This window comes from Triturus cristatus, chromosome 1_2 (assembly GCF_964204655.1).
Source record: "Triturus cristatus chromosome 1_2, aTriCri1.1, whole genome shotgun sequence".
NCBI classification, from domain to species: Eukaryota; Metazoa; Chordata; class Amphibia; order Caudata; family Salamandridae; genus Triturus; species Triturus cristatus.
Genome location: NC_140580.1, coordinates 320,570,551 through 320,590,864, shown reverse-complemented (window position 1 = coordinate 320,590,864; position 20,314 = coordinate 320,570,551). Strand labels below are relative to the sequence as shown.

The 20,314-nt window shown below is 42.9% G+C and overlaps 1 protein-coding gene across 2 annotated transcripts in view; it reads left to right on the top strand.

The window, feature by feature from the left end:
- Positions 1 to 20,314, top strand: part of SEC31B (SEC31 homolog B, COPII component) — a 1,155,786-nt gene that overhangs the window by 391,682 nt on the left and 743,790 nt on the right. For both annotated transcript variants that reach the window (XM_085603885.1, XM_085603887.1), the window contains exons 14-15: positions 590 to 695; positions 2,748 to 2,926. In XM_085603885.1, the coding sequence (XP_085460011.1) occupies positions 590 to 695; positions 2,748 to 2,926 (285 nt within the window). The remainder of the gene's footprint in view (positions 1 to 589; positions 696 to 2,747; positions 2,927 to 20,314) is intronic.

Here is a 20,314-nt window from a genome sequence, read left to right as displayed (position 1 = left end):
ATCTTTTCTTGCACTTGGTTACAAAGCTCACACGTTTTGAGAAATCGTAAGAGTGAGAACTAATTGGCATATTTGATGGCAGTGATGTTTCTCAATGTTTGACATCAGTGATAATAAAAGAAGTGACCAGGTGAAAAAATGACAAAAAATAATAATTAGACTCACGGCTTCCAAAGATAGTTGAGTACCACTTTGATATATCCAAAGTAGCTACCTACCGAGCGGGTCTTTCAGAAGGTTTCCATTGTGAGTAAGTAAGTAAATATAAGTAAGTATTTATAGCTTGTAGGAGCTGCTCTGCGCATAGCAGAGCTCTGAAAAGAGTTATGTTTAGAGTTCAGTTTCCAGCCCTTCTTAACAGGTATGACATTTTGCAAGTCGAAGGTGAGTCTCACTCGCAGAGAGTGAGAGCTGAGGTCTCTGTAGTTACTTGAACACTCGTAATTTGTACACGTGATCAGCTCTTGCTGTGCCTGGGAGGGCTGCTTGTTGATTCCTTAAATGTATATATGGTATGGTCATGGCAAGACCATTAACTGGAAATTTCTGGAAACCTGTCTGTTATTCAATAAGTAACTTCTTTTCACAGGGTTCAGGCAACATTTCCTGCCAGGCTACTTCCACTTCCTCTTCTCCGTCAGAGTTCAGTCTTCTTCCTCCAGACACAGCCAAATTTGAAATCCCTATAACAACAGGTACTGCATCCACTATGTGACATCCATATTCAGACGTCTGTAAACATTAATATTATAGTTTGTACAGAAAATGAAATAATAGAGTTGCTGTTTTAATCCACAAAACAAATTGTATATTTTTTTAATTGTATGCATTTTCTTGTTTATAGTAATTGAAATCAGTACTTCGCTTATATTTTTTTGATTCGGGATGGAAAAGCAAGCATTATTTTCAGTGAGGCTCCACAGAAGTGCTGGCTGTAAATGGAGACACGGGGTGGAGTGTAGCTCAGTAGTGATGGACAGGAGAGTCTGCTGATGTGGGGTGGCTGGTACCCCTCAGACTCTTCTCTGCTTGGCCGGTGTGGGAGGGTGCACACTGTACTTCCCACTCACAGTACTGGAATGGCGTCCAGCTTTAATTTGGGAATAATATGTCATTTAACAGCTTCCTTCTAATACACAATTGGCATGCCCCCTTACAAACTGTGACTGTGCCACTTGGCAGTGCTCCGGCTATGATGGGTTGTGCAGTTCACTGGCTGGATACAGTGCCTGTTCCCTCTGAGCAATGTATACAGTCCATTGTCTATCGCTCAATGGTCGCAGTGCCTACCTTTGGCCATGCACATCACAAACATAACTTGGTTAATTTTTCTCTCTTATCTGACTTTATTTTGGCTATTGAAGGAGAGTGGTAGTTGTTGATATGCATGTGGGAATAGAGACTAAGTAATTGTTGAAATTAGAATAGAGATTTTAGGTGACCTAACTATTTTTGAGTCTTGACCAAGTTATAATGAGAAAAGACTGTGATCAAGAAATCCATTATCATTAAGTGAGGCTGTCAGTGATGCTAGAATTATGGAAACAAGAAGGCATATTTCTTATGAAACCCCAAGGAGGCTTAAGAGCTTCTCAAGATAATTCTAATTCACCCAGGGACTTAACTGAAACACCACAGAGTAAAAGCAGAACGTGTAATGAGTTCTTGCAGATGTGAGAAAGAGGTTTGGCCATTATAGCAATCTCTTTTGTCTTCCTGACTATGTTAAACGTCATCCACACATGTTTTCTGTTTAGGAAAAGAGCTGATGATCTTTCCATTTATCTCTTCACAAAGGATTCCAAGTTTTGTTTACATGAATTTATAATAGAATTATTATGCAAAAAACATTGTGTACATAAATAAGAGCCATGAAAAAATATCTGTAAATGTTTTTGTAAGTTATCAACTTCTTTCAAAATATCCATCTGTAGTGGTTCAATTGAAAATGGAATTCTACATTAAAAATGTATAGACAAGTATGAGTGCAATATTTTCTCCTTTAGGTTGAATGTCAAATAAGACCAGGTCTATACCAAAATAAATTGCACTGGACTACTTTGTGGAACACCGTTACGGCACCCAGTGTTCCTAAAACAGACGTCTCCAGGGCACTTCCAACAACTAGATGTCCCAAATGATTATAATGGGAGAACTATTTGTTATTTTTTTTTGTATTGTTCTGTATAATAATATAGACATCTAAGTGATCGTTACCTTCAATACATTTTCCTCACACTTTTACGTTGGTGGTCTTTATGCTCCTTTCAAAGCTACAGCAGTGTGATGCATAGTAAGTGGATGGCATGTGACATATATGTACCTCCTGGTTCCACCAAGAGTATGGTTGGGTGAAATGAAACCTGTCATCTTCATGAATTTGTGCCATCTGCTTTTCTTGTACATTGTCTGTGAGTGTTGGAATGTTTCTCATGCCTGAGACCTCTGAACAATTTGGATTGAGTAAGCTTTGTGTAGTAGTCAACCTGAAGTAATTATAATGTACCAAGATACATTCCATTATCTTTTCCTGTAGTAGCTGGGCTTAACTGATATCACAATATACATTTCTGGACATGCACCTGGTCAATATGAGCCCATTGTGGTGTTTGATGTTTAGTTCCTAACATTTGTATAGGGCCATTAATTATTGTGTCCATTTCTGATTTGAAAATGTTTTTTGTAGCATTTAGTTTTTGGGCTTAATGCACATTGTTTCTTGTTTAATATCTTTTCTTACAATGTAGATACAGATGGCCTTATCTGCCAATCTCTTCTGATTGGGAACTTCAAAGTGGCAGTGGAACTTTGTCTGAATGATGGCAGGTTTGCAGATGCAATAATTCTTGCTATTGCTGGTGGTGAGAAGCTTCTTAAAGAAACCCAGCAGCACTACTTTTCCCAGCAGAGAAGCAAGATAACATCGGTATGTGAATGGCGGCTTCCTATTTTGTTTAGGGTATATGTGCATTTGTAGCTTACTGTGTTCCACCCAGGGGTCACTTAAGGCATATGATCAGGCAGGGGTCTTTGGGATGGTAGGCATACCAGGAGAAATGGGATGTGGGGGTATATTATTGCACTATCAAAGGTAGCCAACAAACATCTTAGTCGTGCAAAACAAACCAGGCATGCATTTAGAAATTTTGCTCATGTCTTTTGTGATTTTGCCCTCTTCTCAGATAGATCATGAGAGAGTTATGTTGAATGGGCTCCAGGGATGCATACTTTATTCATCAAGAGTTATGTTGAATGGGCTCCTGGGACGCATCACTTTATTCATCTTACCTCTGTTGTTTGAATGTTAGTAAAACCAGTAGGTAGCATCATAAGTTCTGACTTAACTCTCATTATGTCTAGGACACGGAAGCAAGCATCATGAGATTTTTAAAATTCCCCAGCACCGGTCTTTCACGGATTCACTTGCTAGACTCATTCACAATTGTCGAAGTATGGGTCACTCAGTAACTGTATCATTGCAGTCCAAGGCACTGACAGGTTGACAAGTTCCAAACAGTTCTCACTTTGTTTGCACATCCATCTAATTCTAAAGGATTCATACTTTAGCCAATGAGATGAGAGTGCTCTTTGGCACACCCACCCAGCACATCTCTGATATCTACCAAACCTTGTGTGGAAGGGAGGTACAGAACTTTGTTGTTGCTTCAAATCAGATAATCAACTTTTGAAGGCTTTCCTTAGGCTTTAGGTGTAGTTTTCTGACCCTTCTGCCTCTGAGAAAAAACTAAATCACAGAGAAACCCAAGAGGAATCTTTTGAAAATCTGTGATTCTGTGGAAAATTGAGGGTTTTTTTCCAGTTTACCCTCCAAAAATGTCTGTTTACTGTCTTTGTGTGCATCACAAAGCTAAGCATTGTAAAATGTGCAGATCATTCTCTGTCAAGATACTCAATGATCATGAGGGGAGACTCTTAATATGGATCCAGAGAAACAATGCTACTGAGCACCCCTATTCAGGAGATGATTCTGAAGCCAGCTCTGATAAGTCTGGGGACTGAAAGGCAGCAAATAGTTGAAGCCTCTAGGGAAAAATCAAGACTAAAATTATCAGGATCAGATTATCCAAACATGAAGTGTAAAAAGAGGCATTCTCCCACTACCGTGCCTCTGCTGTCATCTCCTCTGATCAAAAAGTTGAAGAAAACCCCAAAATCGATGGTCAGACAGTCAACAGCATCATCAATGGACCTTCGTTGACAATGCTGAAGGTGAAAGAACAGCTGACCTAGTCAAGTCCACTGAAGACACAGTTTCTAAAAGCTTCGCAGATACCACCGTCAATGATAGAATTATCAACAAGAGCTGTATCGAAGGACTCTTAGCTAAAACAGGACAGCTGAAAAACCACAGATGTTGGAAACCATTGAGGACAACGCAGCCACTGCGCTATTATTGCTGACTTCATTACCCATGATTACTTTGCAGCCGGACCATACTTCCCCCAGCCAAGTTCCACTCTAGACACCCACTAAGCTACTGGACACGGAAGCTGAAACTGACTCAGATGCCGATGACCCTTTTTGGGGTGGCCTACAGTCCTGTACAAGTAAAAATCAATTGCCAAAGACACGGAAGAACAGGCATATTGCACCTGAAGGACAGCCTGAAACCTTGGGAAGATATTTTTATGACCGCCACTTTGACCCTTATGAACCACTGTATGAGAATTATGAACAGTTCTCTAAGATGAGTGTGCCAGTAGACCTTAAAAGAGATTTGTTGCACATGATAACCGACTATTCAACACGATTCCCAACATCAACCAGTGCCTCCACCTTTCCAGCTGCCATTGGCTACACCAGAAATTTCAAGGCAGCAGGTGAACAAATCCTACTTCCAACTCCACGTCAACCAACACAGCAATTCGTGCCACACCAAAAGCAGCTAACCAAGTAGACATGGTGGATAATTAATATGCTGATATGGAGGAGAAGAAATACCTTCAGCAGGTAGGTCACAGAGTTATGAGTGGGATGAATACATCCTGCCTGCAACAGACACACCTTCACTTGTTGCTTCATCCCCAGACGACCTCAGAAAGTTCTATTTTCTAGTGGACAGAGCAGCAAAGACATTTGAATTGCCCTTCGATCAGACTGACTGCTTCCTATACAAGTTTAAGGAATCAGCAAGGGAATAAGTGAAGGCTATTCCCTTGCTAGACCACATTTAGCAAGAGGGACGAAAATTGATGCAAACACCCTCTACAGTAGCAGCGATGGCCCCCAAAATCATTGAGAACCACAAGATCCCAGAAATGTTCCTGGCTAGACTCCTTAGTTATCTCAAAGGAGACTTTGTTGTGAATCAAACAGCTCTGAGGCATTTCAGAAACCTAAAGGGATTTTGCACAACACTGCTGGACTTAGAAGGCTGCAGGATGGGCATGTAAGTCAAGTGATTCTCCTCAGTCAATCAGGACTGCTAAAATCACTTTCTAATGAAAACAAGGGTGATTAAGAGCTACCTCCTTCAGACAAGAAGTCCAGAATACAATTATGAACATGTAATTAGAAGGGGAATTGCCATTCTGAATGTTTTTGAAGCTCAATCCTTTTGTGGTAAAGTGAGAATGCGGCCATACCGCGGTATATACCAGTCATATAAGTAGCCATCATATCAACCCTCCTATCAGCCTCAGTTGTACTGCCAACACTATAGACCTCATCAATAGCAACCACCATACAAACAGACTTAGCTGCAGTCTTATACAAGGCAGCCACCAAAACGCAAAGATCAAGCAAAGGGTCAGGATGCAAGAAGTCCTTGACTATTTCAGGCACTGGATACCACTATACATACCCCTAGGATATGAGGCCCTGTAGTGGGACAATCTGTACCTTCTACCCATTTCGAATCGAATCACCACAGATAAATGAGTGCTGGATGTGATCCAGTATGGGTGTTCTGTAAAGTTTTTACAACATCCACTGACAAGCCTTTTGTCCTGCTTGCAGTGCGAGCAGTTGCACTTGTTTAAGGCAGAGATTCACCACCTGCTACAGCAAGGGATCAAAGAAAAGTTTCCAAAACATCATCATAATCTCAATTATTTTTCAGGTACTTCCTCATAAAAAAGAAAAACTCAAAAGAGTGGAGAGCGATCTGGACTTAAAACAAATAAATCTCTTTCTCAGAAAACAATGATTCAGAATAGGGAAGCTCCACGAGGTATTGCTTCTAATGAGGAATGTATACATGGCTTCATGGGATCTCAAGGCCGCATGTTTCCACATTCCAGTTTACAGAAAACACTGCAAATACCTCAGAACTGCCAGTTGCCACTACTATCTTTGAATGCACCCTTTTGGCCGTTGCTGTACACCTAGAATCTTCAAATGAATGGTACCAGTCGCAGCCCACCTTCGAGATAGGATATCAGCCTACCCGTACCTAGTTGACTGGATGGTCAAACACTCATCAATAGCCTCTACAAGCAACTTGATAATAGTATATGTCAGACTCTTCAAGTCATTAGGACTAAAATCAATGAAAACAAATCTTCCTTAGGATGTCTAAAAGCAACCCCTTCTTAGGAGCAATAATAGACACCAGGAAAACAAAGGCATAATTTTCTGAAGACTGCACATGTAACCTATCTAGGAGGAATTGGGCATCAGGCATTGGGATCTTTTAAAGACAAGGTATCCATAAATCTAAAACTGAAACAAGCACTTACCTAGTGGACAGTACCAGAGAATACAGATTCAGGTCTTCATTCTTCAACCCTAGACTTTGTGGTCACCTCAGATGCCTCAATAGATGGGGAGCTAACTACAGGACGTTTTGGCCAGAGGTCTTTGGAGTTTGCAGGAAAGGCATCTACACAAACATGTGCATGAGATTAGAGCAGCTAGGAGGGAACTGAAACCTTTCCTCCTTCATATCCAGGACTCAGGGGTGTTGGTCCATACAGACAACACAACCACAACATTCTAAGTAAACAAACAGGAAGGAACATGCTCTCGGGACCTGTGAATAAGATCTTCAAACTTATGGTATTGAGGGATTTACCACTAAATCATTCTAAAATCAGAACATGTTTCATGGATAAACAGCGACCATGCAGATTACCTCAGCAGAACACTGAAAGAATGTCACAGTTAGTAGTTGAAGGCCATTCATCTAAAAAAGTATTCCATGTCTGGGGGAACCAAAGAACAGCAACAAATGCCACTTCTGTGCAAGCAGACATGAGTAACAACCTCTTGGGGGAATGCTATTTCGATTGGATGGTGCAAGACCTTTGCCTACACTTTCGACCAATTCCCCTTCTGCCAAGAGTAACCCCTAGAATAAAATGGTAACCCTGCTGGTTCTACCTCAAAGCTTTCACCTGACCGAGGCAGTACTGGCACAGGGACCTTCTACACCTTGCATAATTCCCACCCATAGTGCTGAAGTACAGATCTCTTGTTCAGATATCAGGGCCAGAATCTCCACCACAACATGCAAAATCTGAGATTGTTGGCTTGACTCCTTAGTTCCATGAGTTTGGAAATGTAGACATCCTGTAAGACCTCAAGAACATATTGACACAGGCCAGAGTTTCATCTACAAACAGGACTTATGTTGCAATATGGAAAAGATTTTGTGTCTGGTGTGCAGCCAAATAATTCTGACTGTTTCACATAAAGGCCCATCAGGTATTTCTACATCCTATGGATCTAGCTAAGTCAGGAACGAAGCATAGCTCAATTAAAGATCATCTGGTAGTCATGTCATGTTTTAAAAGTTTATCTAAACAGCCATCTTTGTGGTCACATAGGATAGTAAAAGTGTGTTCCTGCTACACAGAACATCACTAAAAGCTTGGAAACTGAACACAGTTTTCTCTTTCACAATTAATGTCTGACCCTTTTGAACCAATTCACATATCAGGCTTAAATACCTCACCTCTGAAATGGCAATTTGTTATACGTCTGCCACAACGTCGTCGAGAAGGGTTAACAACATTTGATGCCTTATTCATCTCAGAGCTTTTCTTAAAGTTCTCGAAGGACAAGGTCCTGAGAACTAATCCTAAATTTGTACTTCAAGCTGGAGAATTTGGTTTTAAGTTCTGGAGTGTGGATTTATCTTGGGGTTAGTCCTAATGCTGCATTCTGTGGTCTGTAGATTGTAAAAAAAAAAGACTTTGACAAATCTGTTTGGATTAAAATGCTTTATTGATAACAAAGGTTATGAATAATTAATATTTATTATTATAATGAATGTTAGCAATTATTAATACTGTACTTACTGATTTTAAAGGTGTTATAAGGTTGAAAAATGGCATGTGACTGCTTTCTTTAAAATGATATCCCCTTATATTGTGATGTTGCCTCTGGTATCTGTTGGTGGGGCCGGGGTTTGTAATTATGGGGTTCAACAACTACTAGGAGTGTAATGTGATGGTGTCCCCAAAGGACTTCATCTACTGTAATGGAGATATATAGCTTGAGTCTTGCTGTTACCTGCCTGAAAACTGGTATTGCTCGCCCACACCACCTCCCCTAACAGGCCTTGTACTTCTCTGCTTCACTACCCTGAGAGAGTTAAGTGCTACAAGGGGTTATTTGTTCCCAGTAATAATACAGTTGCAGACTTACTACTTGTCAGGAACTCTCATCCTTCTCTACTAATAAAATCATTTCTTACATTATGGTTATATTTCCACTCTTGTAAGAATTCTGGGGTGTGAAGATTTCTGAGGGGTAAGGCAGGGAGCAATCTGTCTTCATCGGCTAAGTTTATTTAGTTCTTTTAAAATAAGGTGGATATTATAACAAAGTGGGCATTGTCTGGGCCTTTTCAACTTGTCAATCCTTTGTACTGCTATGATTGCACTTCAACAATGGGGAATGATGCAAGCATGTGCATCTATCAAAGGTACAAATGCTGGAGAAAAAGAGCTACGGGTAAGTATCTTGTTTATTATGTTAAGACTTCATCAGAAAGCCATTGAAATTCTTTGTGAATTGGCACCTCATGTTCTCTTTGTTTGAGGATGAACTGAATATCTATTAGTGGTTTTTTTATGTATGGATCGTAGGCTGCTTACTCTTGTGACTTCTTAATCCCTCTTTCTTGTTTTTAAAAGGCCACCCTGAACAAGTTAATGTACTTTTAGTGGTGGTCATCACACAGCCTAATTATCTGTACATGCAGATATTTACAAATTATAAAGTATTACGTTTAACTAATTGATGGCCAACATTGATAAACAAAGATAGAACTAAATAGTTAACAAAGACGAATCTTGGGGGAAGAACAGAAATGTGGTTTCTTCTGAAAGGTCTAAGAAGGATACTGTGGTACTCCAGGAACGAAGTAGACTACACGTTAGAGTAGTTAAGTTACTTTATTAGATTAGACCATGAGCTGTCAGTAGCGGCGCAGTAAATCTCCAGCTGACACAAACGGTCCGCGTTTGGAACCTTCAACCAGTAATGGCAAGGTTCCACTTGTTGCGCGAGACGGCATAGATAGATCACTATGTGGCTCTTCCCTTTTGCGAAGAACCTCCTTATAATATACATACATAAAAATGGAATGTACAAAGGGGTTACACAACCAAATCTAACTTACATAGGGAAAGTAATACAAATTCCATGAAAACAAGTGCTTAAACATTTCTCCTAGAAAAGGATCACTAGATGACTTTAAAAATGGACAATAACATTAACAGTTTGATGGAAAGAAACTAACCAATACATCTACTACAATCAATATAAGGAAAATACGATCATAAAAAACATAGTCACAAAGTGTGTACAGGATCAGTCACAACCTCTGAACCTTACAGGTACTCTAATTTCTCTGGTGCTACGTTTCAGACCAAGATCCTCTGATGGATTGGCTGAGATAAGGTTTTGGTCATGTGAACCTGCATCTTCTATTCCCTTAACAACTTAATTTTGAGGAGCCATAGGATTTCTCAGCTCTTCATGCAACCTGTTTTTGGCAATCTCCACTCTCACTACTCTTTTAGTATTCCACCATTGTCCACCTTTAATTTTCACACTTCCATTATTCACCTTTGTAACCCTGACAGGGACACCAAACCTAGATCTCCCTTTAGAAACATTTACAGGTTTACACACACAAACCATATCGCCAACCTTAACAAGCGATAACTTAACTCTGTTTCTTTAATCAAAATATTGTTTTTGTTGCATACTGGAAACTCTTTCCCTGATGTTGTCATTTGACCTTTTACTTTGTCCAAACTTTAACCATTTATTCATCCATCCAGGTCAAAAACATGTGGTAGCTCTTCTCCCACCCAACAATTCAAATGGTGAGACCCATGTCGCAACATGTGGAGTGGTTCGATAAATCCAAAGCATAGTCTTCACTGCATTGGCCACTACGCACTTATTAGGAATCGCCCATTTAATGCACCTCCTGAACACCTTGTTCATGCTCTCATCGAGACCATTTGTTTGAGGATGATATAAAGAACTCTAAAGATGCTTTATGCCAGTCTCATACAGGAATGCTCTCAACTCTTCTGAAACAAACTGAACACTAATGTTGTCGTAAATCCTTCCTTCAAAAAGAGTTCTTTCATGAATTCTACAACAACTTTAGACATCACTTCATCAACAAACTTCATTTTAGGCCACTTACTGTAGTAGTCCATCATGACTAAGGCATATCTAGATATGCTGGCTAATGAATAGAATGGTCCTACGATGTCAATGCCTATTTTACCCCAGGGACCATTTGTTAAATCAATGGGACACAAGGGTGGAGTTCTCGTTTTCATGGACTTGTCACAGCGTGAACAGATCACACATTCTTGGACAACTTGACCTATCTCACGATCCATTGCTCGCGGCCAGAAAGCCAGCTTCACATGCTTCCTTGTCATAGTAGCTACTAAATGTCCATCATGGGCACCCACTATGATAGTTTTTCTCAAGGCAATGGCGGGGGGGGGGTGCAAACCTGTTAGCCCTCAATCGTAGACCATCCTCCACAGATAGTTCCTCTGCTACCTTTGACAAATGTTTTTAGGTCAAAATCAAGATTTCTCTCCTTGGGCCATCCTGCCTCAATACATTTAATGACCAAATCTAACGTACAATCATCCTTCAGTGCTTTCCGCCAATCCTGCTCAGGAAAAACTCCCACTAAAGACAAGTCAATGGATGCCACGATACAGTTCTCCTTGTCATCCTCACAGCTCAATTCCTTCTCTTCCTCAGCCCAATCTGTAGAACGTGATGTAAAATCAGCACAGACAGCCATTCTTCACACCAGGAATTTATTCCGGTGCAAAGTCGAATTGCAAAAAATTGGTCAAGAGACGTGCGATCCGTGGAGTGAAAGTTTTGGAATTTTTACCACTTAAAATGTAGATCAAATGTTTGTAATCAGTCTGGATGACACAGCATTTACCCCACACATAGTTCCTAGATTTGATGACTGCCCACCAACAAGCTAGAAACTATTTTTCTATAACAGAGTATTATTTTTCTGTGTCAGTCACTTCACGCGATGCATAACCAGTAGTCTGCATTTGGGAATTTTTCAATTGGCTGAGCATTGTACCCAACTTTATATTGTTCGCATCAACCATAAGAATGCACTGGAACTCTGGGCCATAATTTAAAATCTTGGTGATATCAGTTGCTCTTTGATCCACTCAAACCGCTGTTGACACTCCTTGCTCCACTCAAACACAACTCCTCTCCTCAATATAGTGGACAATGATTAATTTGGTCGCATAATTTTGGAAAAACCTTGAATTTAATTCACATAAATCAAGGAATGATTTTAAACTGGGATTGCCCACTGGTGGTTTGGCTTGAATAATACCCTTCACTAGGCCAAGTTTCGGTTCAACACCTTGACTGGTAATTAGGTGTCCCTAATATTCTACTTTATCCGTGAGAAAAGCACACTTATTTCTTTGAGCTCAACACCTTTTTGTTTGAAATCTATTGAGCACCTCCTTCAAGATCATGTCATGGGTCTGTCTGGGGCATTAATCAAGACAACATCTTGGAAAATAGATATTTAAATAATGCCTTTAGGCATGTTAACCATAACTCTCTGGACAAAAGAGGCTGCCGAGGCCAAACTATACGGCATATGGCATTATTGGTATGTACTGAAAGGGGAAACAAAGGCTGTGAGATACTTTGACTCATCATCCAACTCTATCTGGTTCTAGGCCGAAGCTAAATCTAGTTTGGAGAAAACTTTGGCCTCTTGCAATCCAGCCAACAGTTCAGAGATGTTGGGCAATGGATCTGAATCTACCTGTTTTTCCCTGTTCAAACAGTGGAGGTCCACACACACACTCAACTCCCTACTGTGTTTGCGAGCCACAACTAAGGGTGACAACCACAGTGAGGATTCCACAGGTTCAATTATACCCCCTTTGCATAGCATGTCTAGTTCCTTCTCTTAGTCTTCTGAAATATTAAATAGCACATTTCTGAGCTTATGCTTGACTGGCCTAGCTCCCTCCTTCACAATGGTTTTGTGTTTGAAATCCAGTATCTTCCCCAACACTCCGGAGAACACATATGGATATTTGTTCATAATATATTCCAGATCTGGATCTTCGCTGAAGGCAAATATGTGCTCTGCAGTTCCAGGTTTCAAAATAATGCCAAAAAGCCCTTGGTGAAACCAACCTGGAATATTGAGGCCCATACTTGCTACATACACTCTTTCCCCTATTCTTCTACCTTTGAATTATAGAAAGTTGCGAAAGTAACTAACATGGTCAATGCTGGGACCTTCATAAGACACAGCTTTCCGATCAGGTGGTAACAATGTTTTGTTAGGCCACCAACAATGTTACCATTTTACTTTCCAGTAAAATTTCAAGATAAGGATCAATGCAAGAACTGGGGTTCCCAGTCTTTGTCATCATAATTTACAACTAGAACCATGTATCTCACATCTCTTCAAACACCGACTTCATCTTCGCCTAAACCTTCATCTGTAATGCATTTTACTGAAATGTCAATCTAGTCTTGTGACTTTGGCACACCTTTTGGAAATGCTCCTGTTTGTTGCATATGCTAAGCACCACATTTTCCACAAGACATTGTCTACCACCTTTGGTATGTATGTGATTCCCACAGCAGAAACACATATCCTGCTGTGTAAAGAAAGAGTTGGGTTTGTCCAACTCCTTGCCTTTTTTTAGGTTTTTGCTCAAATTTGTGTTCACCATACCCATCATCTCATCCATCTTACTATCCAACTTCTTAACTGATACTTATGAGGTTTCTATACTTTTAGCCATCCTGATGGTTGCTTCTAAAGATGGATTCCCCCTGGACAAAGGTTTTTGCTTAATTATTTTGTCACTACTGTGACCAATAAACTGATGCCTCACCAACTGATCTGCAAAATTCTCAAGTTGGCATTTCGCCACCAGTCTTCTGAGTGCCGTTATATTGGTGTCCACATCTCCTGCCTGCTGGACTCTTTTGAAGAACTTAGTCATGCAGCTACGTTACTTACTTCATTCCCATCTCCGCCTAGCCTGTTTAATTTCCCGCAGTTCTCTCTCAGACAGGGATTCCTAACCCAATTATTCAGGGCTTCTCCCCACATCAGCTGTGATTGACGACGAGGAGGAGGAGGCGTGCTTCAGTGCATTCACGCCCAGTTTAGCGCTCAGCAACCAGCCGAGTGAGGGCACGGTCTCGGCAGCCGCAGGCCCCCACACGGAACCGGCAGCCCATTATCGGCATCACGACAAGGTGGAAAGACGCTTTTTCAGCCGTTTTTTTTTCAGCCGCGGATCCCGTTCTGGCTCTTGCTCCCACTTGCACCGCCCCGCGTCCGCCCGCTCGCTCTTGTCCCGACCTCCGCCCTCATTAGCGGTTGGCGTGGTCGTGGGATACCGAGCTGACTGCAGGATTGCGGTTCTTTGCGGCAGTGCTGGTGCTAGTAGCGGTGCATGCGGGCCCTCTCCCTAGTGTCTCTCGTGACCTCCCTGTGGCTTGGGGCACGGTGGCGGTGGCGGTCCAATCCATCCTCTCCTCCTGACCCCTGCCTTCCATCTACCACCCCAATCCTAATCCCCCTCTGCAGTAGCAGGAGCAGGAGCTACCAGGGCAGTGGCGGTGGGGTGAGGCGAGGACTGGAGCCAAGGAGTTTTAGCCGAGTCCCGGTAGAGGACCTGAGAGGCGAGACACAGCGGGACCATCAGACATCGTGAGACAGTAGATCGTAGATCGGAGACTGCAGACAAGCAGATAAATAGAGGAGCAACGGATTCAAGAAATGGCAGCCGTAACTACAATGGCGGAACAGTAAGTGCGTGCCTGTGATCTTGGGAGAAGTGGGAGGAGTGAGTGAGTCCGGTCGATTAGGGGTAAGCCCGATTGCCGACAGTCTACTGCGTGCCTCCACAGAGGGGGTCCGCCCAGAAACAAGTGTCGCCGTCAACACAGCCAAAAGCACCCCGCAGGCTCCACAAGCCCTCCCCTCCCCAGCCCTAGTCCTAGTCCTAGCCTCCGCTTTCAACTGATCGTCCCTAAAGACCTATAAAAGACTGCCAGCTAAAACTCGTTTGCAATTTAAAATAAAACCCAAATCCTAGCAAACGGACACCAGCACCATCAGTATCGACTCCAGCACTGCGACCAACATATAGGAAGGACAAAAACAAGGAGCAGGACAAGAAAAGGGCCAGGAAAACTCACCACAGTCATAGTGTCACAGTTATAATCATAGTTACAGTTACAGTCATAATCATAGTGAATCTCGTCCCGCAGACATACCCCAAGCAACTAACCAACCAAACCAGAAACAACAAATGAACAATCAGACAAATAACTCAAACCAGTTAAAACAGCTAAACCAGTTAATCCAGACAATTCAGTCGAACAGTAGCATTAACATTTTTTTTTATTTTTTATTTTTTTTAATCATTTTATTAACCAAAAATCAAACAAAGTAAACAAGCAGTAATAAGTGTTTATACACACCAAGCAAACAGTGCTATCGGCCGCTTTAGCAGACCAACAAGTAAGCAGACAATCGCAACTCAATCGCTAGACTCAGAGCTTCAACAAACCCCCTCAAGATCGCCATGAGGTCAGGGAAAGTCAGGAAAGCGATAAACAACGTCCCAGCAAAAAGGCGCGGCAACAGCAAACCTAAATCCCCAAATGGAACAAATAACCTGCTGCTGACGCAGGAGCTATCTCCATCTTCATTAGAAAATTTGATTACGGAAGAGGTCGACTCGGAAATCCAGACGAGACCAGCAAAAAAGGGCTATCAACCAAAAATCTACACAATCTTTTCATTTCTGAAAGACCCGGGCTCGCTCCTAAGTACCTCAATTGGCAGCCTCAAGGGTCTACCTGCCCCCATGGAACCTGAGGGGAGAGGTCCAAACATCGCACCGGCAGGGGAAAACAGCGAAAACAGTGAAAGAACAGAGAAAAACGGAGAAAGTAAAAACTTAAAAAACACAACACAAGACGTCATGATACACGAGAAAAGCATAAGCGCGGGAGCAGGGCTAATTCAAGGAAGCAGGGGGGAGGGCGAGGCCAACGGGGAACTGAGAACACACACTCACCAGGAAAGCCCAATTCAAGCCAAAGCAAAAATGACGGACACTGGCACCGATGGCAGCATGGAAAACTGCACAGTCATTAACAGCACTACAAATAAAAGTACTTATCCGATTGAGGCAAAGATACTAATCAGGCCAATACCAAAGTCACCAACCACAACAACAGGAGCCGAGCAAAACAATCAAGAAAACACCAATAACGGAAAATTAGCCTTACCCAGTTACTTTGAATCACTAACCACAACACAGCCACCAGCAAAGGACTTTAACGCTCTAAACCAACTAAGAGCAACATCAGGCTCCAATCCCAGCAACCCGAAGTCAATAATCAAAACTGCCCAGGCCCTAGACCTAGCACAAGCTTCAGCTCAGGCGACTCAATCAAACCAACTTCACGACTCAGAGAAGGACGGGAGAGAATTAGGAAAATCGCCAAAAAGAGAACACACAGAAGATACAGACAAGACAGAAGCGAAAGACCATGAGCAAGATCAATCGGACAGTTCCAAACTTGAAAATCCCCCCCTGCTAACAACAGAGGAGTGGGAGGGACTAGTAGCATCATACCTCCCAGTTATCGCTCAGGAGGAAGACACCAATCAAGAACCTGAAACTCCACAAACCATAGAAGAGCTTCCGAAAGGCCCTGAGATTCTATGGTCATCCTTGTTAAACACCCTACAGTTATCAATAAAGGCAATGCAGTACCATTCAGAAAAAATGGACATGCAACTATCCCTTCTAAACTTCTTAGCCATTCATGTAGCCAACATCGACAACAAGTTGGCAGACATGAACGGCATGATCAAGAAAGTTCAAGCAGAAACAAAGATAATGCAGCCGAGTTGCGCATGCTACACAATCGTGAACAAACTTACAACGATCCCACAATTACTGGGGGGCATCTTGTCGGACCTAAAAAAGTTTACCGACAACCCAAAAAAAGAAGCCAACCCAGGCACAGCGAACGCTCCAACAATCCCACTCCTTAGCCAGCAAAGCGAACAGTCAGGGAGCTTAAACCTGGCTGATAGGGCACACGATCCCAGCAGTCTAAACAGCATGGAAAAAACTAAAAACAAATCCTACGCTGCTGTCGCAGGGAACGTCCCAAAGAAACCCGCAGGAAAACAAAGAAGGGCTAGCCTTGAGCAACCGATCACCCAACCCAATTACAAGCTGGGGCAACAGGGAAAGGCTCCAGAAATCATCATTCAACAAAGTCCTCACGGTCAAAGTATGGGGAAAGGTAGCCCAGAAATACTCAGGGAACAAAACAAAAGTGGACGAAAACAAAAAAGGAAAGGGAGAAATAAGATCAGCAACATAAATGCATTCTTCAAAGTAGTAACTTCGACTACAGAAGACGCAGAAAGAGACAGTCTAACAGCAACCAATATAACATCACCGGCAAAGGAAATCGCACAAACAGTACAAAGTTCGAACTCTAACTGCATAGGCGAGGGTACGAACAGCAATTACCAAACAAAAACAATTCACTGGAAAATTAAACATAACAAAGGAATAAAATTGGCAGATTGTACGGATCCCTTAAAAACAAATTGTCTGGGATCATTATTAGTCGGTAGCAAGGGAACCCCTCCGACACAGGGATCGACGCCAATAGAAGAAATGGAGGATCGAGACGTGTGGGTAGAAGAGTTACCATGTGGACAGAGTCCTGACGGGGCTCAGGTCAAACCAGCCACAGAAGATCCTAAACAACGGGAAAATAGGCAGGAGGGAGCCGAAAGTGGCACAATTCTATTTATCCCGGACTATAAGTCAAGAGGTAGAGGGGACATCCTCAACCGAGGCAATATTCTACGTTTATTATCCACCATCAGTAACCTGAGGGATATCAGCACAAACGACCTAGAATCTGTGCAGTTTGCGCATTTTAACCACCTATCTGACCAAGAGGCCACTATAACAACATGGACCACGCAGGAAACAGCGGACCGAATTATGGAGACGGAACCGCGCTTCCAAGCATGGGGGATACGCCTAAAAAGACAGGGAATAATAGGGTATCCAGATCCATTAAGTCAGGCACACAGAGAGAGGGATTATTGCAGCCTCCAAAATAAACAAAAAACAGCTAAAACGGAAAGCGTCCTGAAGGGGACTCGAAGCTCCTCATTTTCACAGACAGATATTAACCCATCTAGCCCAAGGCAAGCCCAAGGATCATTTGGCCAAAAGGACTGGAACTGGATAGCAAGGACCATCAATTCAAGGGCCCCGAGGACATGACAAAACACGCAACGAAAAACCACAATAAAACATCAATTAAGAATATGTGTTTGGAATATAAATGGCGTCGGGAACAAAGACGACAACACTCAGCTTTTACTCTACTTTCAAAAAATTCGACTTAATTGCTCTTCAAGAAACTTGGTCAGATAAACCGCATCAATTACAGGGTTTTAAGGCATACCATCTACCAGCCACAAGAAATGCCAAATACGGCCACTTAAAAGGAGGCCAAAGGATATACACTTCAATTAAGAGCATCAATGAATTAAAGAATAAAGACTCTATACAGTCAGGCAATAACAGCATCAAAATAATAGAGCTGGACCTAGGGGGAAAAGACAAAAACCAAAAGTTAATCCTGTTAAATGTATATCTACATCCTCGCGAGAAAAAAGCTGGGATGAAACTACTTATAGGAGAAGTAACAAAAATACTGACAGAGGGAACGACACCAAACCTCATAGTAACTGGGGACTTCAACATGTACCTCGGTGAGCCACAGACTAGGGATCCATTGTTAGAAGAGCAGTTCCAGGCATGGGGCATACCACAACAGGAAGCAAGCAAATGGGGTAAACACAACAAGCTGTCAACAGACAGCCTAAAGAATTTAGAACATCTTAACCTGGTAGCTTTAAATGGACGCTTCACTAACGATAGCCCCCCGGCAGCAACCTTTCATAATCAGAATGCAAGTTCAACCATAGATTTTACATTCTCATCTCTACAATGCTTCGGCAAAGTCTCAGATTTCCGAATAGGATCAATGACAGTTAGTGACCACTTACCGCAAGAGATTACCCTTAACACTCACGGGGCAGCAGTAACTCTGCCAGCAGTAAACCTGGGAGCCTCACTTTCTGTCACACATAAAAGAATAAAATGCAATACGCATAACCCGAAAGGCTTTGAGAAGGAAGCGAGAAAATTGTGGGAAACAAGTACTGCGACTCAGATAGACAACATAAGCCAATGGGAGCTATTTACCAGCAGACTTGGGTCCGCTCACACAAAGAAATCAAAGCCCCACACAACAACGGAAGCTAAAAACCAACAAAGCCACAAAAAGTGCTCGCAAACATTGGTAGGTCAAGACAAGCTAATAAAACAAAACACCAATCTAAAACTCCTTAAAAGAAACATTAACAAACAACTGAAGCAATTACATCGAGAAGGACCAGATAACGCTGTCCAAAAGGAACTGCAAAAACTTAAAAACCTCAAAAAGAAACTGATTTGGAACTTAAAAAGGGAAGCAGAGGATGACCTATGGGCCAAGTTACTCCACGACGCCAAAGGAAATAACACCAGCGGAAAATTCTGGAAAATGGTTAATAATCTGCAGACCCCTTCTTTTGAAGAACTTAGTCATGCAGCTACGTTACTTACTTCATTCCCATCTCCGCCTAGCCTGTTTAATTTCCCGCAGTTCTCTCTCAGACAGGGATTCCTAACCCAATTATTCAGGGCTTCTCCCCACATCAGCTGTGATTGACGACGAGGAGGAGGAGGCGTGCTTCAGTGCATTCACGCCCAGTTTAGCGCTCAGCAACCAGCCGAGTGAGGGCACGGTCTCGGCAGCCGCAGGCCCCCACACGGAACCGGCAGCCCATTATCGGCATCACGACAAGGTGGAAAGACGCTTTTTCAGCCGTTTTTTTTTCAGCCGCGGATCCCGTTCTGGCTCTTGCTCCCACTTGCACCGCCCCGCGTCCGCCCGCTCGCTCTTGTCCCGACCTCCGCCCTCATTAGCGGTTGGCGTGGTCGTGGGATACCGAGCTGACTGCAGGATTGCGGTTCTTTGCGGCAGTGCTGGTGCTAGTAGCGGTGCATGCGGGCCCTCTCCCTAGTGTCTCTCGTGACCTCCCTGTGGCTTGGGGCACGGTGGCGGTCCAATCCATCCTCTCCTCCTGACCCCTGCCTTCCATCTACCACCCCAATCCTAATCCCCCTCTGCAGTAGCAGGAGCAGGAGCTACCAGGGCAGTGGCGGTGGGGTGAGGCGAGGACTGGAGCCAAGGAGTTTTAGCCGAGTCCCGGTAGAGGACCTGAGAGGCGAGACACAGCGGGACCATCAGACATCGTGAGACAGTAGATCGTAGATCGGAGACTGCAGACAAGCAGATAAATAGAGGAGCAACGGATTCAAGAAATGGCAGCCGTAACTACAATGGCGGAACAGTAAGTGCGTGCCTGTGATCTTGGGAGAAGTGGGAGGAGTGAGTGAGTCCGGTCGATTAGGGGTAAGCCCGATTGCCGACAGTCTACTGCGTGCCTCCACAGAGGGGGTCCGCCCAGAAACAAGTGTCGCCGTCAACACAGCCAAAAGCACCCCGCAGGCTCCACAAGCCCTCCCCTCCCCAGCCCTAGTCCTAGTCCTAGCCTCCGCTTTCAACTGATCGTCCCTAAAGACCTATAAAAGACTGCCAGCTAAAACTCGTTTGCAATTTAAAATAAAACCCAAATCCTAGCAAACGGACACCA